This window comes from Petromyzon marinus, chromosome 6 (genome assembly GCF_048934315.1).
Source record: "Petromyzon marinus isolate PM22_M1 ecotype Great Lakes invasive population chromosome 6, UKy_Petmar_22M1.pri1.0, whole genome shotgun sequence".
Taxonomy (NCBI): domain Eukaryota; kingdom Metazoa; phylum Chordata; class Hyperoartia; order Petromyzontiformes; family Petromyzontidae; genus Petromyzon; species Petromyzon marinus.
This window is the reverse complement of record NC_133672.1, coordinates 4160903-4183584: the sequence shown is the minus strand read 5'-3', so window position 1 is coordinate 4183584 and position 22682 is coordinate 4160903. Positions and strand designations below refer to the sequence as shown.

Here is a 22682-nt window from a genome sequence, read left to right as displayed (position 1 = left end):
AAAGCTACATTTCTGCCCAAGCATACGACACCGGGACTTCCTCGACAGTTCCCCAAACAAATACTCAACCCCGCGTGGGGGAGGATGACACTCAGCACTGCCAGCTCCTGGCCACCTCACCTCTCCTTGACTACAACACCTGGAAATCTCTCGCGGCCATCCATCCAAGTGCCGGCCAGGCTAAAGTGCTGCTTAGCTTGCGGGGTCGTGTGCATTTCAGAAGACAAGTAGGCTTTGGGTTTGAAACGGTCGTTCAAATTGTCATTCCGCGTGCCACGTGAACTGCACCGGTAATTTTCTGACACTGATACAGACAGGAGGGACCATTATTGTCATTGGCAGCCTCTTCTGGCATGTGGCTGTCGAGTAAATATTACATTGAATGTCATCGCATTCTCACTAAATACGCAGAACACACCAGAGCATATTTGCAAGCTTAAAGGACGCGCTGTATTTTCGGCTGCCGTGTATTTACGGTAGTGGTGGCATACGTTATTGTTTATTGCGTTTTACTATATACGTTGGGAAATACATGGGGCAAAATGTACAGGGTGCCCAATTCGTAGAGGGAAAAGGTAGAGAAAGATAAAGGTGCAGCCCTGCAATTGCTTCCTGCTGGCGTGAGGGCCTCCATTAGAGGTCACCTCTGGAGAGTTCCCTCTCCAGAGGGCATTTGCCCAACTCCTCAACACAGGGCAGAAGGTCTGCGGAAGGGGGTGAGAGGAGCCACACTTTACCGTACGCCACCACACGCAATTACTCACCCATCGAATAAATCTGTGATGTACCCATCACAAATATACATCAGTTTTAACTGTACGATTGCAGTGCTGGAATGCAACTTTTTAATGTGTATTTACATTTTTGTTTTTAAATGAGTGGTAGAGAAAAATGCCTGTCGCTCTCTGGAAGCTCGATACAATGCGTACGTATGTACGAACGCATGATTAACTTATTTCGCACCCTACGCAGCCAACCGCGCTGTACGGAGGGGCGGCAGAAGGACAACAAACAACGCACAAGAAAGCAGCTCTAAATAAATTAGTTTTCAGTCAAGTGCATAGCCCCAAGGGCTTCCTTATATCGGAAGGAAGAACGTTCCAGACAGCCGCAGAAGCATGTGCGATGCGGCCACGTGAGTTGTCAACGTCATCGCAGCCACGTGGACGTTTAGAAGGAGACTGATGCAGCACGATTTTTTCAAAAAACCTTCATTCCACCACGTGTTTGAGACGCTGCCGGTGAGTGGCGGTTGGCACACGGGACGTGCAAATCACGGGTCGCCAATTCGATCTCGCGGCGCGGCGGTTGAAACAACGGTCACAAGTTTCTTAAATCCGCCCGCTGACTCTATCCACCCGGCAGTAGAAATGAGTGCCATCAAAGTGAGTGAATTGGCAGCTCTCATGTGGTGGGGTAAGGTGTAGATAATCTCCCCCACCCCCCACCCTCGCTCCCTCTTTCAAGACATCTGGCCAGCATGGGATTAGGCCAATTACCCTCGAGAGATGCTCTCTAAAGCTCCTGCGAGTGGAGGGCCTTCAAACAAGTAATTGCAGGGCTGTACCTTGACCGTGTTTAACCTTTATCGCCAAAGTGTTTGAGCTTGCACGAAATGCATCGACATAGCTGCAACCGCTGTCTCGCGATAGCTCCTTCAAGGCTGACGGTACCTTTGAGGACTCGTTGTACGTGGTACTTGTGTAGGTGTGTGTCAGTGTGTGTGCGTGTCTGGTGCTGTAGCATTGCGGTTAGCGCGCTGCGCTACGAACCCGGCGACCCGAGCACGATTCCCGCTCACGGCCACCACCGGTGACGATTATCTGCACCGGCCACGGGCGGCGTGTGAACATCGCCACTGGGGAGACAAAGGCGGGGAGACAAAGGCGGCCGGGCGCGGTGCTGGCCACCCACCCCCCTCGTGTGCCGTGCCGGCCTTCACAGGTGCTCGCTGACAGCGCTTGGCCCTACAGCCTGTTAAGGCTACACGGGGGACCTTTGTCTTTGCGATCTGGTGCGAAGGTGTGTTCGTCACCAAGGGCGACGTGGGCGTCGGGACGATCGTTGGCTCGGCGGTTTTCAACATCCTCTGCATCATCGGGGTGTGCGGCCTCTTCGCCGGTCAGGTGAGCAGAGAGACGAGGTGAGGATCGAGGTGGAGCCACCAAGTCTCTTCAGTTTTATCACGGTGACTGAGCACGGGGCCCAAAGTCCTCAATAACGCCAAGCGGCAACAACCAGCGCTGTCGATGGTTTAATCGATGAGAGTTGATACGGTTTTTTTTCCTTCTCAATTCAGCAATGATGAGGTTATAAGGACACGGGAGGGGGGGTCAAAGTGGAGCGGTGCGAGGGAAGAAGTGGAAACTGAAGTGTGGTGTCTTGCAGCGTGCTGAGTGGACACGATGAGGACGAGATGAAACAATCTGGTAGATAGGAGTCCCTCAACGTGGGTTGCAGGAGTCAGTGATTGAAGTTCGTGGGCTATTTTGCTTTCACTTTGCGCATACCAACTATTCAGTGGGCATTAACAAAGGCAACACGAGGTGGCCGGGTGGCTCCGTGCACTGAGCCGGTATCGCTGAGATCTTGGGTGTGAGTCCGGGTTTTAGCCACCGTCGATTAAAACGAGGTTCGAAAGCGCGCGGATTTGACGGTCTCAGCCCAGTTGCCGATGCCTGAGCACGCGACAAACCGCGTCAAGCTTCGTGATCGACTTCATTTGGCTACAATTCCAGCGACGAGAATGAAACATTTCGGAGTGAGTGCCGGGCGACGGAAACCTCCGTGGAAGGGTGCGTGAGGAAGTACAGCAAGCACCCCTCGTGCGACTGAGAGGTCTCACGAAGGAATCTCAGAAGTCCTTCCGCGATATTTCCTGCCGTGGGCTGTTCTCTCACAGTGATGCCCCTCTCTGTTTTCCGTTTTGTTTTACGACACGGAGCCAAGAGCGCAATTGTAACAATATTGGGGAGAGGAAGGACGAAGCTAGAACACGTTGAAGGTGGTGAGCAGAAATGATCATCAATCTTCATCATCTTTAAAAACCTGTACAGATCTGCGCTGACAGCAACGTTATGATGAAAGGTTTCATCGATTAATATTTACTTTCCTCTGGCCATTGGGGGTCTGCATCGAGCTTCGATATCATGCCAGATGCAGCTACTTCACGTCTCAATTTCAAAAGCCATCACGAGTCTCACAATGCTCCGGTGAGGCTAAATAACAGATGCATTGACGTAACCCTTGAACCTCCCGTTGTGAGTGGTGCATGCTGCGTAGGTAGTCCATTGTTAGGGGTGCACATGGATGTGAGTCGGTTCAGGTTCAAGGAGGAAAGAGGGTTGAGAGGCTGGGGTGGGGATTGTATAGGGTTGTCACCTCTTCCCAAGACCAAACCCGGACATGATTTCTCAGTCAGCCTAGGTCTATTATACGTGCTATAGAGCGTAATAATGTTCGACACAATAACACCGGGACTAGATTTCGGCACAAATGAATTCCTGCTGCCACTCGAACACAGATGCCAATTCCAGGACTGTTTGGGTCAAACCCGGGACAGGTGGAGAACCTATGAGTGTGTCATATGGAACAGAAGTAAAAAAAGGATTCTGGCTTTGCACGGCCTCATGCACGTGGAGATAGGTGAAAGATGTGAAGCAGATTACATCAACGGTTTATTTTTGAAGAGCAAGATCGTCTGCAGGAAGGGTGTACCGTCGGATCGGGCCGTAATCGGATACCCTCTGGCACATCCAATCTGCCAATTCAGGAGACCGGCTGAACATTGCTACAATCAAAATTGATTGGAATAAAAACATTATTATTATTAAATGCGATCTGGCCCATGTAAATGTATTGCAAAAAGCACCTCGAACCTATTGTAAATATCATCATAATTTCCGACATTGATCTTGATTGTAAATCCATGTGAGTGGCACTGTAGCACAATCGTGGCCAACTCAAAATCACAGTGTGCAAAAGTTAAAATCCTGGTCAGGTAAGGCCGATACCATTAACCTTGTCAGGTTTAAATATTGATTTAAAGCTTTCGTGACTGCAGGGATTCATATTCTTGGTTCTTTCGGTAAAGTCACGTAGAAGGGAAACAATAAAATAATAAAAATATCCTTGTGTTGCAGTCGAAACGTCGTGAGAATTTTATTGTTTTATATTTTTTATTTTTTTATTATTTTATTGTTTCCCTTCTACGTGACTTTACTTATCAGGTTTGATAAAATAAGTGCAACTTTGCGGGAAATCAATCGCGGGTGTCCTGTGGAGAGTCTAATCCACGTTATACGGAGGTGAAATTTCCACTTCAGGCTGAGGGACACCCATATCCATAACGTGACCTTGCGCAAAGCGGGGGGGGGGGGACATACAAATCTTAAGGTGGCAGCGGGGGGAAGGGGGCTCTTGTCTATCGTGCATTCTACTCGAGCTCTCAACCCCCCCGCGTGTGCATGAGGAAAGGATTTGGCGCGCATCGCTTAACCGCCACTCATTGTTTCTACAGCACCCTCCGACCACCGCAGACGGCGTGCGTGGAGGAACTGTAATTTGCTAGAAGAGTTTCACAAACCCGAACCTCTTCACATATCCGCCGACGCCTCAATCGCCCAAGCGAGCGGGTGATACGCGACATTGTGCCGTGCGTGGCTTTTGGGCGCGATCACTGTTGCCCAATTTCTAACCCCCGTGTGGCGGAATTGTGCGAAATGCTTCAAACCGATTTCTACGTGGCTTGGATCCAGTGTTGTCTGGTCACTGTGGTAACATCGGCTCTCATGGTTTTCCTGTAATCTGAAAATATATGGACTCTTGGCCCAGTGGGGGTTTGTGATTGCACTTCATAGTGTGCTCTTTAATCAACTAACTTTTTACTGTGGTTGTTTCGTTACTACCGTTACTGTTGTTGCAAAAATGAAAACAACAAATGGAAGGCTTTGCAGTCTGGAGAGGAGAAATACTTGTGAAACATCAAACTGAGATGAATTAGTGCGTAATTTGGAGATTCTTTTATGTAAAAATTCCATTTTGTGTCTCCATTGGGTGTACAGCTGGATCCTCAGAGTCGTAAAAACATTTTTTTAAGTACAGAATTTAATTATACAGATCACGATAGTAAAATCTTGACTTACCATATATCACAGTAGTTGTGTAAAATACATCTGCTGAGGCGTTGTATAACACACGAGCCATTTTAGGATTTGACGTCCTTTTCATATATTGCGTGACGAGACCAAGACTGGGACGAAATTTGTTTTTCAAATGCTAAATCAACATTGCTCCTCGCTGCCAATGCATTTCTGTAACGATGCAACATTATACGTTTGACTATTGCATGAAATGGGATTGTTACATCAATTGCAACTGGTAGTGTGTGTATGTCATATTTCCCAAAGCGGCATGTGTTGGCCACATGATTTTGAGGGTATGGGGAAATAAACAGTCTTTGATGATGGATTTTTTTTTATTAATTTTCTACGCTAAGAGAGCTCGCAGGGTTTGTCATTTTTTTTTTTAAACCATGTCTTGTCACGTTAATATATGTCGCAGTATTCATGAGCAATGTGCTATGTATATCACGGGTGTTTAACACGTGGCAGCTCATTATGTCCTTGCACGTGATATTATGAGTGTGCTCCAGCCTACTTGCCACATGTACATATAGTAGACAAGGCCACAGATCAATACATGTGCTATGCGAGGGGAATGCACCACGTGCAGGCACCAGGCATGCAAAAATACAGCGATATATGCCGCTTTGCCCTTGATGCATTGAGGCGGTGACGTGGCCAAGCGGTAGGATGTTTGTCGTTCATCGCAGAAGTTCACGGTTCGGGTCCAGCAGCCGCCCTGGTTAATATTGGCGTATTAACCGTAGAACGTGCTTAAGCCCTTTCTGATACTTAGTTGACAGTAAAAACCCCGTGACTTCATCCACAGGAATAGGCCATTGCGTGCCGGCGTCATGGTCGAAATTTTGCTAAATTTTAAACATTACCCGCAAATGACTCTATCGGGATTATACGTAGCATTCGTCGCCCCCCCCCCCCCCCCCTCGTGAAAACTTGGCAAGACCCTCCTCGAACAAGAGTCACGAGACACGGTGAGGTCTTTGCTGGGTGAACAAGCGAAATAACGCGCGCCCCATTTGTCAACCCACTGCTGGATGAGAGCCTCCTCCCCCAAGACCTGTCTGCGGGGCTAGTCTGTGCAGGTTCGGTAAAAATGTCCTGAGTATACGCAAGTACACTGTGCGTTTTCAGATATATATATTTTCCCCATTTTAAGGGGTATGTCTAGAAACCCCATGCCGTATGATTACGGCTTTTTGTGAATTATTGAGTTCAAAACGATGACACAGCCAAGAGTTGTTGAGAGCATGTGCATGATGTGTGTAATAGAAGCTCACCAACGTGACAGGCGCTATTTTTCCAACCACATTTATTGACAACCTTCAACTCCGAATCTTTTAGCAAAATTACCACTATTTACAAATGCCTCCACCATTTTGTTCGTCAAATCGTGGAAACGGTGTGTGCGTGCGTGCGCACGCGATGTTCCTACCCCTCCATTTAGCACGGCTGGCTACATACGGTGCGAAAGAAGTTCAACGTACACACATTCATACATGCATGGGAATGTTGTCCTTTACGCGCATCTGGTAAATCCTGGGAATTTTGTAATTTGTCTTGCTCTCGATTCGGTCGCGTTCGGTCCCGGCTTCCGAAGCTCACACCGAGCCCTCGCAAGAGCCAAGCAGCAGGTTCGTGTGTAAAAAACAACAGCGCGGATGAAACATTGTTCTTTCGAATGGCTGATGTAGATGCAGAGCAACAATCTACAATTTCACATTCAGGTGGGCAAGCTAGACAACCGCGTCGGGAGCAGCGGAGTTGTGTATCACTGCGATGCCTGCTTCGTATTTGCGGAGCGGGCATTGCATCGTTATAAGTGGCACGGTCTTGTCGGGGAAGTTGGCAGCCTTCGCGCAGGCCCCAAATCATGACGAACGCCGTCGACGCGGCGACCGAACATCGACCGACGATCTCCCCGGTCTCCAAAAGCGACAACGCAAAGCGGGTGAAATGAGAAGTCGCGGTTTGGCATCGAGTCGATCCCCTTTTGTGTGGCTTGTTTCAGATCGTGCGTCTCACCTGGTGGTCGCTCTTCCGAGATTCCGTCTTCTACACCATCTCCATCATTGCATTGATTTTGGTGAGTGGCAGCAACACCGTGGGGAAGACAAAGGCCCCCAGGGTTTCTGTTGCATCATCTGTGCAAATAAGTTATTCGACCCTCGGGCTCTGGGAGGGACGCTCAACAACAACACAACGTGCCAATTTGACGCTGTCTTGCTGCATGTACGGTAAATTATTTGTCAATCAGTCAGGCCCTGTGCCTTGTCTGGCAGTCGTCCGCGTCCTGCGTATGCTGTGCTATTATATGTGATTTAGGATTAAATCTGAACAATCCAAAAATCTGGCCCAGATATGAAATTTCAGATGGATCCGATAATGTGATGTTATTGTCATGGTGACAATTCAGTGCTTTTCCTGCTGACGGTACATCACGTCACTTTTGCCTGATTTATTCATTTAAAAAACATTAAAATGATTTTATCGATGATACTTTATGTTAAATAATTGAGTTTAATTATTTAAAACATTTAAAATGCTAACATTAAATATAATGCACGTCAGTACGCACATACTAAATACACCCTAAATTAGACACATATCTGAAAATACAATCATGGAAATGTTTAATCTGAAACTCATCCTTCACATTTATATATCTTTTTATATTCATGGTGAGTGGTGGCATAGTGGTCAGTGCACTCTGCTACAAAACTGGTTACCCGGGATCAATTCCCTGCCTCAGCTAACACCAGTGGTGAATAAAATCAGAACCTGTCCAGGGCCTCACCTAGGTCAACGCAGCATTAAATTAGTACCTGGTGCATTGTGCAAACCTCAGCACTGGCGAGCCAAAGGAAGCTGGGCATGGTCCTGACCACACTACCCCCTTGTGTGCTGTACCAGCCTCGATAGATGCTCCCTCAGTGCCTGCTCCAACTTTCTAAAAAGGCTATACGGGAATCTGTACATGTTTTTTTGTACATACAGGGACATATGTGCACTGCACATCCAATATGGGTTGTCTCTCTTTGTTCGTGCTGTTAATGTTCATCTGTTGTAGATCAGGGGGTGAGCATTAACGACACGAGGCGGTGATGGTACCAGAACCATTCTTGGCCACCCTTGTTTTTACCAGAAGAGAAGCTGACATTGTTTTTAAAGTACAAGTTCAGTCAGTATAATTTCAGCAGTGTGGCGATCACCATATCACCACCTCCCATGCCCAACGTATATATACACACACATATATATGACTATTAAATGTTGGGCTGCTCTATAGATTGAACTGTGGAAGAAATAAGGGTTGGCTATATTATATAATCTTGGACACTGCCGCAATGGTTGGCACACCAGACTTGCAGTGCACAGGGCGCAAGTTAGATCTCCGGGCACCGCAGTTGAAACAACGGTGCAAGTTTATTTGACCTCCCCTGCCTCTGTTCACCCAGCGGTAAAAATGTATACCTATACCTCGGCATCGAAAGAGTGTGTGTGTGGAAGAGTAGGCCAATTAACCTCAAGAGGGGGCCTCCAGAGCTTCCTCGAGTAGAAATCTGTGCATGAGCGGTGGCGTTCGCAAGGATATTCTGGCCCAAACCTTTGCCTTGTTTTATCCACGGAATATTATCTTACATTTCTCTTCTATAGAGTGTACAGATGTGACATTTTTACTTGACATTGCTTTAAATCGCAGCTCCTGACATATTTGCCCGTAACCGTTTTTTTTAAATGTTACATTTTCCTGGGTGTCTCTTGACTCACTGTTGTTGAAGAGACTCATCACCATTTTCTCAGAATTTTTTAGTGAAACATTCTCCTGTTTAAATTAGCTCTCTGGATTAATGCTAGATTAACAAACAGTCTCACTGACGCTCTCCGACACAAGTTCTCTTTGATGAGGATATTTTCAGACGTGCTTCTCATCCCAGCGTCACTCTTATTTGCTCAATTAATGTATCCTTGAAAGTCGTGGGATTACAAATGTTTCATTATAAATCTGTTAATGTGTGCACTGGAACGATATTTCATACATGGCCGCACGGTGCTAGACAAATGAAACAATTAAAAGCATTAATCTCGACTCACTGAAGACATTATGATGCAATTATCCCGTGAAGATATAGAGCATTAAATAGTCTGAGCTCTGGTGACGCTTATAAGGCAATGTACGGAAAACATATTTACATGCCAAAAAATGAACTGCTACCAACTGACGTACCTCGCTCACTTTGAAACCTGAAAATGAAAACATGTATCCTTGGGAATGGTGGCGCGTTGGTTTGCGCACTGCGCCGTGAACCTGGGAAGAGCCTGAGTCCGATTCCTGGCCACGGCTAACATCAGTGGCGAGTGCTGTCCAAGCTGGTCCTGGGACCCCCCCCCCCACCTCTCCCCCTCCATCAACTCGCACCGAAGTGGTGAAATTTGGTACAGCAACCCATGTGACCATCGCAGTGTGGGGGAGCCCTCATCCCGCAGGAGATTCACAAAGCGCTGTAAATGAAATGCAGGCGATAGCTGAGAGTTGAATAACTCTGAAATTTCCCCTCCGTGTTTTACTGGTCCCCTTTTTCCCTGAGGGAGGGGGGGGGGAAGTGACTCATGCTGGCGTCTGTTTGATAATGCAGGGAAACAGATTAGCAAGTCGTGAAGTGAACTGTAATTAGTAACATTTGCAATTATTTGTAATACGTCTCCCTTCCCCCCCCCACACTTTAATTCTGTGCGTGGATTAAAAGTAAATGTCTAACCTTGTGGCGTAAAGGCAGCTGACAATATAGTTCCAACCTTATTTGAAATAACCATGTGGGGTTTGCTCATTAACATTTTGTGCCAGCAAAAGCGGCATGCACAGTTCTTCACGTGAAAAAAGTGTGTAAATATATACACATATCAAAGGGGGGGGGGGGGGGAGGGTCCTAAAAGGTGTCGTGAAGAAGAAAAAAAAGTACACTAATTTATCCAACAAGAGCCTCAAGGCTGTTGCTCAGGAGGATGCCGAATTGGGACGTTTGGCATTGTACATTGAACGCGTGTCTGTATTTGTGTGGGAGGAAACCAGGGTGACCAAGAAGATGCCCACCACACGTGTCAACGAGAGATAACGCTCAAGACTCCACACAATCTCTCCTGGCCACGTCAAGTGTTCGTCGTCGATGACAAATTGCCAATGAAGACTAAATATTCGCGTGGCAGTCAATTAGTTACTTTGCCGTGTTCAACAGCGGTATTAGCGAAATTATGAACGCATCGCGTTCATAATTACGTAACGTACCAACCTCTTTCTAATTCATGATGCTTTTAGCAAGGTCCCTTTGTGTATTCCACGATCCACTTTGTGTAAGGGAAAAATTATGCACCGAAATTTGTTTGGCATCCATTACGGAAAGGCAGACTTCTTTGTAAACTGCGTCACAATAGTAATAAATGTTTACACATTAGCACAGGCATTGCAAACGTGCAGCTCGTTATCATAAAGCTGCTCACTTGGCATAACCCTCTCAGGTATTTTTTAATGAAATAACGCTTGATTAGAAGTACACTGTGACATCGCCTATCCGTCCTCATTAATTGGCTTCTATTTCGTGAATACAAAATATAATCAGAACTCCAGTCGTTGTCACCACATACAAATTAAAATATCTATTTATTCCAGTGGCCAATTGGCTCCCCACAACCAATATTAACAAACAGCATTTGTTTAAGGGAGCAAACTCTGTTTATCACCAAGGCTTTCGCGACCAATATCATCCATAATAGATGTTTTTTGGGTTAGATTGCATAAATATATAAACGTGTCGTTATAATGTACGATCGCTCATTAATCTCCCCCCCACCGCGCAATAGCACAGAAGTGTGGTCACCACATCTCCACCTCTATATAAGGAACGAAATAGTTAGACCTCCACAAATATGTCTGTCGCCTGATGAAGCTAGTTATAATTACTGGCGAAACGTCGTACTCAGATTGTAAATGTTGTGGCTTGGCTCTCCAACACACCGGTGTGCTGTACTAGTGACGAATTGGCCACGTTCTGTTTACTGACAACCCTTACTAGTTGGCTGTGTCGGGTGGTGGCGTGTTTTAATGACACATTTATATAGTTACGTGATCTAACCCCCAAAAAAAACTCTTATGGAGCAAACTCTGGTACCACCGGTTGTGACATTCTTGCATCTCATCATCAGTCAGGCTTTGCATAAAAAAACGCTGCTGGATTTTCAGATGTTATTGGTGAGAGCACTGCATATTAACCATGGGATCCCCCCCCCCCCTATTCAATGCAACAAGCCATAGCAATACACAAACGCGTGATGTGTTATGTTGGAGCATGACTGGTAACAAGCAAACGAGGAAGAATTACGTTCCATGTCTCCACATATGTAAAACATGTGTCTTCGTCCCATAAGAAGATAATATTGTCTGGAAAGCCAATGGGCTGATTGGCTTCAACACTATTTGTGATTTACATGCGGAGACACAGAATGGAGTTCTGCTTTTACCCATAATTCTCCATCGCAATACATAATGAGTTAATTTTCATTAATATACGATTAAGACAGCTGACATACCTTTTATATATTATATACTGATTATGATGTCTAGCCAGAGTCAGTTCCGATATTTTTTCCATATATGGCCAGACACCATTGGAACCGGCAAATCACCATCGTTCTGGTGTTCTTTCAGCACTTTATGGCCGTTTCAGGGAATGAGTAATCCAAGTCTGACGGTATATCCACAAACCACGTTGCGATCCCTGTTCAGTTGTCAAAAAAATATACTGTCCCTAGAAAATATCAGAAAATTACACTTCATAAAAAAAAAAACCAGGTGCGGTCGTGCTGGTTTTGCTCGCGTCGTTAAAACTTGTGCTAAAAAATACAGAAACGTTTTATGAAGCCAGCAAAGCCAACAGCCTAATTTCCTGGATGAAGATCGCAATCACCTGTTGTTGCACCACATAGGGCTTAGCGTGGTGTCTGCATACATCTCTGCAGCTGTGGTTGGCCAGTTTCCAGCTGTCCAATTTTCTCGCGCCAAACGCAAGGAGGAGAGTTTTTTGGATGCTAAACACTGAACAAGCGAGAGATGACCGGTCTGACAGCACACCTCAGGAGAAAACATTTCATGTAATGGTTTGAAATAAATCTACCTTGTGCTCGCTCGCTCGCTCGCTCACTCACGCGCTGCCATTCCCCTTTTCAATTTCACTCACTCTATCTTTTGGCTGTTGTGTAGATGAAATGTAATAAAAAAAACGTAAAGAAAAGGAAAATATGTATAACAAGGCAACGTCACTAACCCATGGCCGCAGTAAACATCCGCTTGTTAGAAGGCCTTCCAGCAGTTCCTCTGAAGTGCAGAAAATTGAGCTTTGAATTGCTCGGGGTGCACTCTCTCTCACGCAAAGCAACGATGACTTGCTTCTGTGCAACAAAGAAACGAGAAACGTGCCGTGGTGTACCCATTTATGATACTGATGGGTGGATAGCGGCACGGCCCATTTAAAAAGCAATGTAGTATTCCATGGAGTACAAACTCTGCTCCGTAAACCTAGCGTTTTCAGTGGATTGTAGATCATGTAGCATAAAGTTTGTTGTCGAATGCCTCGCTTAAATTTTCTGTTTGTTCTCTTTTTTTCTTAGTTCATTTGCGATGAAATTGTATCATGGTAAGTTGAACTACATTTCTGGGTATATATTAATTCACTTCTTTTAATGGTTGTATTCTGTTTATCCCTAATGGTGTGATTTACTGCTTGTGCACGTAGTCCGACATTTCGCGAATCCTGTGTCGTGAGCTTCCTGAGGGGGCCTCACTTTGTCATTGGCAGTGATCTCGTTGTATAAAGCAGCTTACGGACCATTTGTCTAAAACTGTGACCCTGTTGCTGTGACCCTGTTGATCCCTGTTACTGTGCACGATAGGTGGGAGTCGGTGATTCTCATCATGCTCTACGCTTTGTACATATTAGTGATGAAGTAAGTACACGGGGGGGGAGGGGGATGGTCTTGTTATCTGTTGCCAAACATCAAAAATATTTTAGTAAACTTTAGAAAACTAAACTATTTTTAAGTTTTCTTCCTCATGACGAACGCTTGTGTTGCGATCGAAACGTCGTAGTTTTTTAAAATTATTTTTTGGTATTTTCTTTGAACCTACCTACGTGGCTTAACCGAAAGACCCAAGGAATATTAATTCCTGCAGTCACGAAAGCTTTAAGTCAAGATTTCACTGAGCTATTAGCTCAGAGGTGACCTGGCCACACATGATAACTCATCATAGTGTCTTATATTTCACATGTAAGAATTCATTGTTGCAGCCAAATAATAACCAAAACGCATGTTTCTAAATGTCGAGGGAAAACCGGAAGAACCATGTAAAAATCCAAGGTGACCACGGGGAGAGACATCACGTGAACTCCAAATATACAGCAGGCATCGTCAAGGTCGAACCCATTTCCTCATGTGTACCAGACGAGGGAAATAACATCTCTCACCCGATGTGATAGATTAGTTGTAAAAAATCTAAGTATATAAGCATTGGTCTTGATTTGAGTCTTGATTGCTCACCTCCTGTTTAGAGCCCTAAGCCTGTGGTGGAAATTTGACAATCCTTTCGCAGGGGTTGAGTCAGTCCATGGAACAATCACTGACTTCACCAAAACGTGGTATCAATTTTATCAACCCTGGAGGGATGATGGGTTAACCACCAACCAGGATGTGAGCTCGTAAACTTCCGATAGTCAGCCATTCTAGATGCATATAATAGCTCTGGAGTAATGTAGCAGATGATATGTAATAAACAAGTTTTGATAAAATGTAAATTTGGCAAACTTCTCCATGAACATGGTTCGATTCCTAACCATGACTTTCGTCAGTCGTGAGTGATATCTGAACTGGACCTTAAACAAGAGTGGTGAAGTATGGTCTAACAACGCCCATGACCCACACGTTGTGGGGAGGCCTTCATCCATCGGTAGATTTAAAAAGTACTGCACATTTTGTTAATTCAAGTGTTGTATTCAATTGCGATAAAACAATACGGGTACACGAAGATGAATTGTCAAACTGCTACAAAGGAAAAATATTTGTCGAATAACCAACATCCAAATACAGGCAAAGATGCAATTGTTTACGTTGCAATGAATGTAGCCGCCTTAGCAGAGTGATTGAACGTTCAAAATGAGTATGCCTGGCCAGCATCAATGGCATTACGCATGATGACGAGCTGCTTGTGGAGGAGGTGAGGGTGGTGTGAGAAGGAGGGTGAGGGGGAGGGTGGTTGGTGGGGGGTGGAGATAGTGGGCGGGCATGGAAGGGGTAAATGCCCAATGCGTGTGGGTAAAGCAACGGTATTACAGTGGAACTAGGCAAGCCACGTGTTGAGAACAACTGATGAGACATATTAACTTTGCAGCGGAGAGACCCGAGAGCAGACAGTGGCGGAGATGGCGCGGCTGGCTACGTACGGTGCCACAGAAGTTCGACGTAGACATACAGCTCAGAGTTCGGAGGTCACTACTGTACAGGCGCAAATGAGAGAAGGAAGGATTGGAAGTTGATCAAGGGAAGGCCCTTTGCCCAACATTGGGAAGTTACAGGCTGACAACAACAACAACAGTGTGAAATTATAGGCTGTCAACAGCAACAGCAGTGGGAAGTTACAGGCTGACAACAACCAAAAGTGTGTGTGTGTGTGGGGAGGGAGCAGGAGCCGTGAGATGGTTGTATCTCCGAGGTGACCCACAGGGTACAGAGTTTGAGATTTTTTGAGAGGAAGGGAGCTGAGACGTGGGTTAACAATGCACACGTACCCGTACGGTGATTTTGTTCATCTCTATGTCGTCCAATTACCCCTCCCGCTGTCACCATCCCCCCCCCCCGTCACCATCCCCCATCTCCCCGATCGTGCATTTTACCTTTGCGTGTTCGCTCCTTTTTTCCCCTTCCCCTTTCCTTCCCACGCAAAGGTTCAATATGAAGATCCAGACGTTCTTGGGCAGTAAGCGGAAGCCCTGCGCCGTGGCCATGGCAAACGGTACCACGCATGGCGTCGATGTGGACGACAGCAACAGCTACGACCCCACCATGGTTCTGCTCAGCAAAGGTGAGACTACAACCCCCCTCCTCCCACGCCCATCGCTGAATCTCCCCGTGGCGAGATGTTAACTCCCTCGCCTGGTGTACAGGAGGTCGTGGAGTTCGATCCCGACCCTGACGCCTGCTGCTGTATATTTGGAGTTTTGCGTGCATCTCTCTATCATCATAATCATCACGATGGTGAGGCGATGTTAACTCCCTCGCCTAGTGTACAGGAGGTCGTGGAGTTCGATCCCGACCCTGACGCCTGCTGCTGTATATTTGGAGTTTTGCGGTGTCTCTTTCTTTCTCGCCGTGGTGGTGTGGATTTTTCTCCGGACCCTCCGTTTTTTTGCCTCCAGATTTAGAATCAACGTCACGGTTTTCGAGTGATTGGCTGCTGTACATTCCCACGTGATAAGCCACTTCGTTGAGCTATCATTTGTGGCCAGGTCGCTTCTGAAAAAGCGCTATAGAGCTCAGTGAACCTTACCTGCTAAAATATATTTTTATGCTTTACAAGGAGCATCATGCTCATTGCTGTGATGTGCTGCCGTTGAAGCGCACCTCACAGTATCGCTATGGCAACGTTTCTGCCACTCGGCAAAACCACGAAGGATTTTTTTTTAAATAAGGCAACACAATGCCGATCCAGGAGTGACCTCTGAACTCCTGGATCATCTTTTCCGCTGTCTTCCTCCGTTTCTTTCGTCTTTCCTCGGTCTCCGCGCTGTAGTCAATCTTTGCAATTTTACAATCTATAATGCATTGTTTAATGCACATGTGGTTAGCTACATGAGGAATAATTAAGTTATGAAAAGAGCTGCAAAAATAATGATGTCATATAACCGCCGCGCTGTTAATTCATCCGCAAAACGTTTTCTAACGCACCAAATTAAATGGGTAATTGCTATTTGTTTGCGAATGTAATCACTGTGGTTGTTAGCAAACAATACCTACTATGTCAGGAAATAAAATATATCTTTAAATAACATTTGCATTGATAATCACAATATAATGATATCCCAGTTAAAATGGAACATTGGGCCAAGGTAGGTCCAACGTTTCCAATCACATCCTACGATGGCCCTACAGTTGGCATGTTTCCCGGGATCGTACTATAGACACTCCATGATCATCGTGGTTCTTACATCGTATGATAAATTGTCGTACTGTATTGCCGTATGATGGCAACGCGAATTGTGAGTCGAGGATTACTTTGGCGGATAACCACAAACATGACCAGCTTCATCTCAATATCGATATCGCTGTTCTGTAAATTCCCAGTTGGAGCTCCTCTTAACGATACGATGACAAGGGAAACATTACGGTTGACGATAGAGTAAAGGTGAAAATGTAGCCAAATGTTCGAAGGAACAAACTGAAAGGGAATGCCTTCCTTTTTTGTAACCGTGACCTTTTGAAAAATTATAACGGCGCGAGTGGTGAAACTTGTCATAGTCTCACAATTATAATCTTACCGGGGTTTCTGGCTTTTTTATTGCACCGCTTGCCCCGGTGCTTCCTGCATCGCTTGCCGCGAATCAAACAGTGCTGCTCTCACAGCACGTAACAAACGCTTTTCCTCTATATTCATATTCATATATATATGTGTGTTTGGCGCTAACAGTGTAAGAACGCCGCGGAGTGCTCGCCTTGCGTGTGTGCTGGGGCCCGGCGGGGCACTGGTGCGTCACGAGCACGCTCGCTCGCGCTCGCTCGCGCGCTCCGAACGAGCCGCCTGCAGAATGCGCATTAGGGACGAAGCCGGCATCTCCGAACGTGGATCGCGTGAGCCGTACAATTCGTCAATTTCGAATCGCGGTTCGGCATTTGCAAAGCGAACGCTCGGCAGCCGCCAGAAAGTGGAGGGAAAACGTTGTGACGATCGCACCGATGCCTCCGCTGATTGCCATTGTTTATCCGCGCGTGATTCGACTGTGCAGAAATATGGAGGGGGATCTAACGTAAACAATTTGTGCTTCCATGGAAATGAATATTTGCCAAATGTTTGCGTCACGTTTCCACGAGTTGTTCTATAAATGTCGCGTCCTACGGACCCCTGCGCTTTATTCTATGAATGATTTACGTGACCGCTGTTGCCACGCCTTAGTAACATGTCTGGTTGTGTACACACCAACCACATGACCTCTGTGACATTGCAACACTATATCATATCAAATGGAGGATACATATATTATGGGGCGCCACGGTGGCGAGAGGTTAACTCCCTTGCCTGGTATGCAAGAGGTCGTGGGTGCGATCCTGGCTCTGACGCCTGCTGTATATTTAGAGTTTGCGTGTTTCTCTCCCCGTGGTTACGTGGAATTTTCTCCGGATCCTGTGTTTTTTTTCCCTCCACATTCAGGGTCATGCATTTAAAGTATTTGGCTGCGATGCATTTCCACCTGGTTGAGTTATCATTTGTGGCCAAGCTCGGATGGTGCCTTTTAAGCTGTGTGGGAGGAATTAACATATTAACATGCTAATTCATATGTTAATTCCTCCCACACAGCTTAAAAGGCACCGTCCGAGCTTGGCAATGCTCACTCGAGTGCTGTCTTCTGGACAGTCTTGTCTCTTCACCTGAAGAAGGCTACTTGTGTTGTGGCCGAAACGTCGTGATTTAATTATTTTGTTTTATTTTATTTTATCTACGTGACTTTACCGAATAAAACCAAAGAGTAGTTTTAATGCAGCTTGTGTGTATGTGTACATGATTCGAATTGGTTTCTCAAAGCAATTTAAACTACAATGAAACAACGTCTACGTAAGTTGCCAATGAAAAGCCATGCCATTTGTATGCACGCAAGATTTAATTGTGCTCAGCCTTCCACTGAATTTTCTCTATGGGCACCATTACGTCACAATGACCTTGACGCGTGCAATATCGGAAATTCTCGCCGTTGACATCAAATCACAATAAAAAATACCCTATCTTTCCATAACAGGCCAACCTTTTTTAACGAATGATTTTGCATTGTAAACATTTTCAAGCGTCGCTCCACATGAGATTTTTTGATCGAGTAATTTACCCCCTGATTTTGACAACATGCGAGTGAAATGGTATTTTCCGGCAGTTGAAATGAAACATTACCTTGAAGTCACGAGTAATGTCGATAAATAATGTATGATCTCTAACGGTAACCTATGAGGTGTGCATCAAATAGAGCCTTACATTTTAACCACAATGTTACTCTGAACTCGTGTCATGCGATTTTAAAGCTACGTGGCGGAATTGATTATGCACGTTGTTATGAACTCAATTTAAATATATTACACGGAATTCTTGGTTAGTGCTGTCGTGGTGTTATTGGTTAGCATAGTGGACTTGCAACCCAGAGGTCGCCGGTTCGTATTCCATCTCCAGCTGTGGCAGTTGAAACAACGGTGCAGGTTTCTTAAATGCCCCACTCCGATTTGTCCACCAAACAGTATCATTGCGTACAACACATCATTAATTGCAGTCAAATGTGTGAACTCCCACCTCTTGCAATGCATCTGGCCAAAATCGCTTCTTCGAGGGGCTCTCTGGACCTCCCTGTAGTGGATGCCCTTTTGCTAGCGGTGGCGGGAGCAGGAAATTCAGGGCTGCACCTTAACTTTGAAGCCATGAATAATTTTGAGAAATACTGTAAATCTTTAATGCTAACTTATGGGGTATGCATTAACTAGTGCCTTACGTTTAAACGGTAACGGTACTTTGAAAGACTGCGAGGCGAACTCAAGCTGCCCAGAAACATTTCTATTCCTATTAATCACTCTCTACATTTTTAATATCGTCTGTAATTCATATTTGTTGAAAGCATAAAATGTCCGTATGCAGCTTATCTGGAGTGCGGTTTACAAGAGTAATTTAACTTTGCGCTGTAATGTGTGCATGTTATGCACGCGCGTGCGCACGTGCATTGTGAGGAGCAGCGGTGCAGGAGTTCGTGCACTGCACCACAAACCCGCCAACTCCAGTTCGATTCCCGCTCGCGGCCAAAAAAAAACAGCTTGTTGAATATTTGAACCGGTCGTCCCTGTGCCCTCCTGTCCATCGACCTCAGCCTTAAAACGAGTACCTGGTGCGGTGTGCAAACCATCAGCAACTGTGGGACGGAGTGGGGGGAGACTAAGACGGCCCGGCGTAGCAGTTGTCCATTCGTCCCCCTCGTGTGCTGTGGCCGGCCTTCGTGGGTGCTCGCTAGCAGCGTTCTGATCCCTGTGTTAACGGGCTGGCGGTGTTTGCCGTGCGACGGCAGGAAGTTCCGCCCCGCACTCCTCCGTCATCATGGTGGACGAGATCCTCTACAGTCAGCCCCACAAGCTGAGCTTTTCGGAGGCCGGCCTGCGCATGATGATCACCAGCCACTTTGGGCCACGCACTCGCCTACGAATGGCAAGCCGCATGCTCATCCTGGAGGTGGGTCCAACGCGTGTGGCATAAGGAGAACTCTCGTTCTGTGTGTTTTTAAAAAAAACACTTTTTTGTTTTTTAACAAAACATTTTATTTTATCAGCTATACAGCTCTTTTTTTTGTTTTTACCAGGTAAGGCCCACTGAGCTATACAGCACTTTTTCAGAAGCGACCTGGCCACAAATCATAGCTCAACGAAGTGGCGTATCGCATGGAAATGTAAAGCAGCCCATTACTATAAATGCGTGTTGATTCTAAATGTGGAGGGAAAAACCGAAGGACCCAGAGTAAAATCCACATGACCACGGGGAGAACACGCAAACTCCAAATATATAACAGGCGTCAGGATTGAGATTGAACCCATGAACTCCTGCACACCAGGCAAGGGAGTTAACATTTTGCCACAACAGCGCCTCAATTTATATTCAAATAACAAGATATTTGTATATTTTTTCAATCGGCTATGCAGACCAATAATATTCAACATCATTTGCTTAAGCAAGCAAACGATGGTGCGGTGTCAAATGTCTGAATGTAATTATTGTACAGCATTGTGAGATGCAATTATCATGAACGACGCCGTATAAAAGTGAAATTATTATGTATGTATGTTGAACTTCTTTCGCACCGTACGTAGCCAACCGTGATAATCGGAGGTGCGGGGAAGGACAACAAACTATTGTTGTTAGGTGTGCCTGCTCTTGGCCTGCCTACTCAGCCTCATGGAGAAATCAGGCACCGAATTAATTTGTTGTTAAAACAGCGGCTCCTGCTACAACTACTGAATGGGATTTTTTACGCAGTTGTGCTGATGTGTCGCTCTCTGATGTGTTTTTGGGATGTACCGCGTGTTGTCGTTCCGTATAATGTCCGACGTTCTGCTCCCCGTGCGGAGAGCTTCTCCAGGAACAATTCAGGTTCAGCGCTCGGACGATTAAATTCAGCCCCCAACACAAAGGTGAAAACAACTATTTGTCAGTTCAGTTCCTGCAGAAGCTCCCAGCATGTGGAGCGAAACTTCGGACATCGGGATGGTACAGCTTGATAACACATCAGAGGTTTTTTTTACTGACTGATCTTTCCATCCCCTTTCATGCTCCTCATGAATAAGTAAAACTGCTTCTCTGCAACACACGAATCTCCGTTGGCATCTCAGGTTGTTTCACTCACAACGAGAATCGTTCTTTTTATTCATTAGTGATGAGGTAGTGGGGATACAGGGCAGTAGTGATGAGGTAGTGGGGATACAGGGCAGTAGTGATGAGGTAGTGGGGATACAGGGCAGTAGTGATGAGGTAGTGGGGATACAGGGCAGTAGTGATGAGGTAGTGGGGATACAGGGCAGTAGTGATGAGGTAGTGGGGATACAGGGCAGTAGTTATTAGGTTGTGGGGATACAGGGAGGGAACAAAGTCATAAATGTACCATGACATAAAGAAATATAAATTACACGGAGAGTAATTAATCTGGCACAGACTTTCTTTTGGGTAGTGTGTAGCTATTCCTGTATATGCTGGAACATTGTTTTGAATTAATAATGCAATTACCTACAAGAGGTGTAACTTATGATTAAAATTCAACAAAAAACTGGCCGCATTGATTATTTCCCCACGAACATTTCAATTTTGCATAATTTGTTGTAGTAAAATTTCTCATAAATATAGATTACGTTGGGGGCAAACACACGAATATGATGCGAGAGTTGTTGCTTACAAGTGAAAATGCAATTTGTCTTCATTCAAACGTGCGGCTTATTCAAAAGGTTCAGATTTAATTATGCTGTAGTGGCATATTATGATGAGTACAAATACAGTGAGGGAAAAAAGTATTTGATCCCCTGCTGCTTTTGTACGTTTGCCCACTGACAAAGACATGATCAGTCTACAATATTAATGGTAGGTTTATTTGAACAGTGAGAGACAGAATAACAACAACAAAATCCAGAAAAATGCATGTCAAAAATGTTATAAATTGATTTGCATTTTAATGAGGGAAATAAGTATTTGACCCCTCTGCAAAACATGACTTAGTACTTAGTGGCAAAACCCTTGTTGGAAATCACAGAGGTCAGACGTTTCTTGTAGTTGGCCACCAGGTTTCACACATCTCAGGAGGGATTTTGTCCCACTCCTCTTTGCAGATTTTCTCCAAGTCATTAAGGTTTCGAGGCTGACGTTTGGCAACTTGAACCTTCAGCTCCCTACTCTTTGGTTCTATTTGGTAAAGTCACGTAGGTAAAAAATAAAACAACAAAAATCACGACGTTTCGGCCACAACACAAGTGGCCTTCATCAGGTGAAGGGACCGTGCTGTCACGAAGACAGCGTAGGAATTAAGAAAGTCAAGCCAGGTCGCGTCCTTTAAGCTGTGTGGGAGGAAACCAAACCCTTTGACAAAGGAATTAGCATAAAGTGAGGGTACCCCCATGGGTTCTCCCTTATCACCAGTGATAGCCAATGTTTTCATGGAGAAATTTGCATCAGATGCCATCCAGACTTCCACCCTCAGACCTTCCCTGTGGAAAAGATACAGTGAGGGGAAAAAGTATTTGATCCCCTGCTGATTTTGTACGTTTGCCCACTGATGAAGAAATTATCAGTCTATAATTTTAATGGTAGGTTTATTTGAACAGTGAGAGGCAGAATAACTACAAAAAAATCCAGAAAAACGCAGTCAAAAATGTTATAAATTGATTTGCATTTTAATGAGGGAAATGAGTATTTGACCCCCTCTCAATAAGAAAAATTTCTGGCTCCCAGGTGTCTTTTATACAGGTAATGAGCTGAGATTAGGAGCACACTCTTAAATGGAGTGCTCCTAATCTCAGCTTGTTACCTGTATAAAAGACACCTGTCCACAGAAGCAATCAATCAATCAGATTCCAAACTCTCCACCATGGCCAAGACCAAAGAGCTCTCCAAGGATGTCAGGGACAAGACTGTAGAGATACACAAGGCTGGAATGGGCTACAAGACCATTGCCAAGCAGCTTGGTGAGAAGGTGACAACAGTTGGTGCGATTATTCGCAAATGGAAGAAACACA

General features: G+C 45.4%; 1 protein-coding gene across 2 annotated transcripts in view; it reads left to right on the top strand.

The window, feature by feature from the left end:
* The window catches only part of SLC24A3 (solute carrier family 24 member 3), a 137687-nt gene that overhangs the window by 92100 nt on the left and 22905 nt on the right, over window positions 1-22682 (top strand). For both annotated transcript variants that reach the window (XM_032948304.2, XM_076064262.1), the window contains 6 exons: window positions 2023-2126; window positions 7153-7227; window positions 12801-12826; window positions 13083-13136; window positions 15128-15264; window positions 19484-19644. In XM_032948304.2, the coding sequence (XP_032804195.1) occupies window positions 2023-2126; window positions 7153-7227; window positions 12801-12826; window positions 13083-13136; window positions 15128-15264; window positions 19484-19644 (557 nt within the window). The remainder of the gene's footprint in view (window positions 1-2022; window positions 2127-7152; window positions 7228-12800; window positions 12827-13082; window positions 13137-15127; window positions 15265-19483; window positions 19645-22682) is intronic.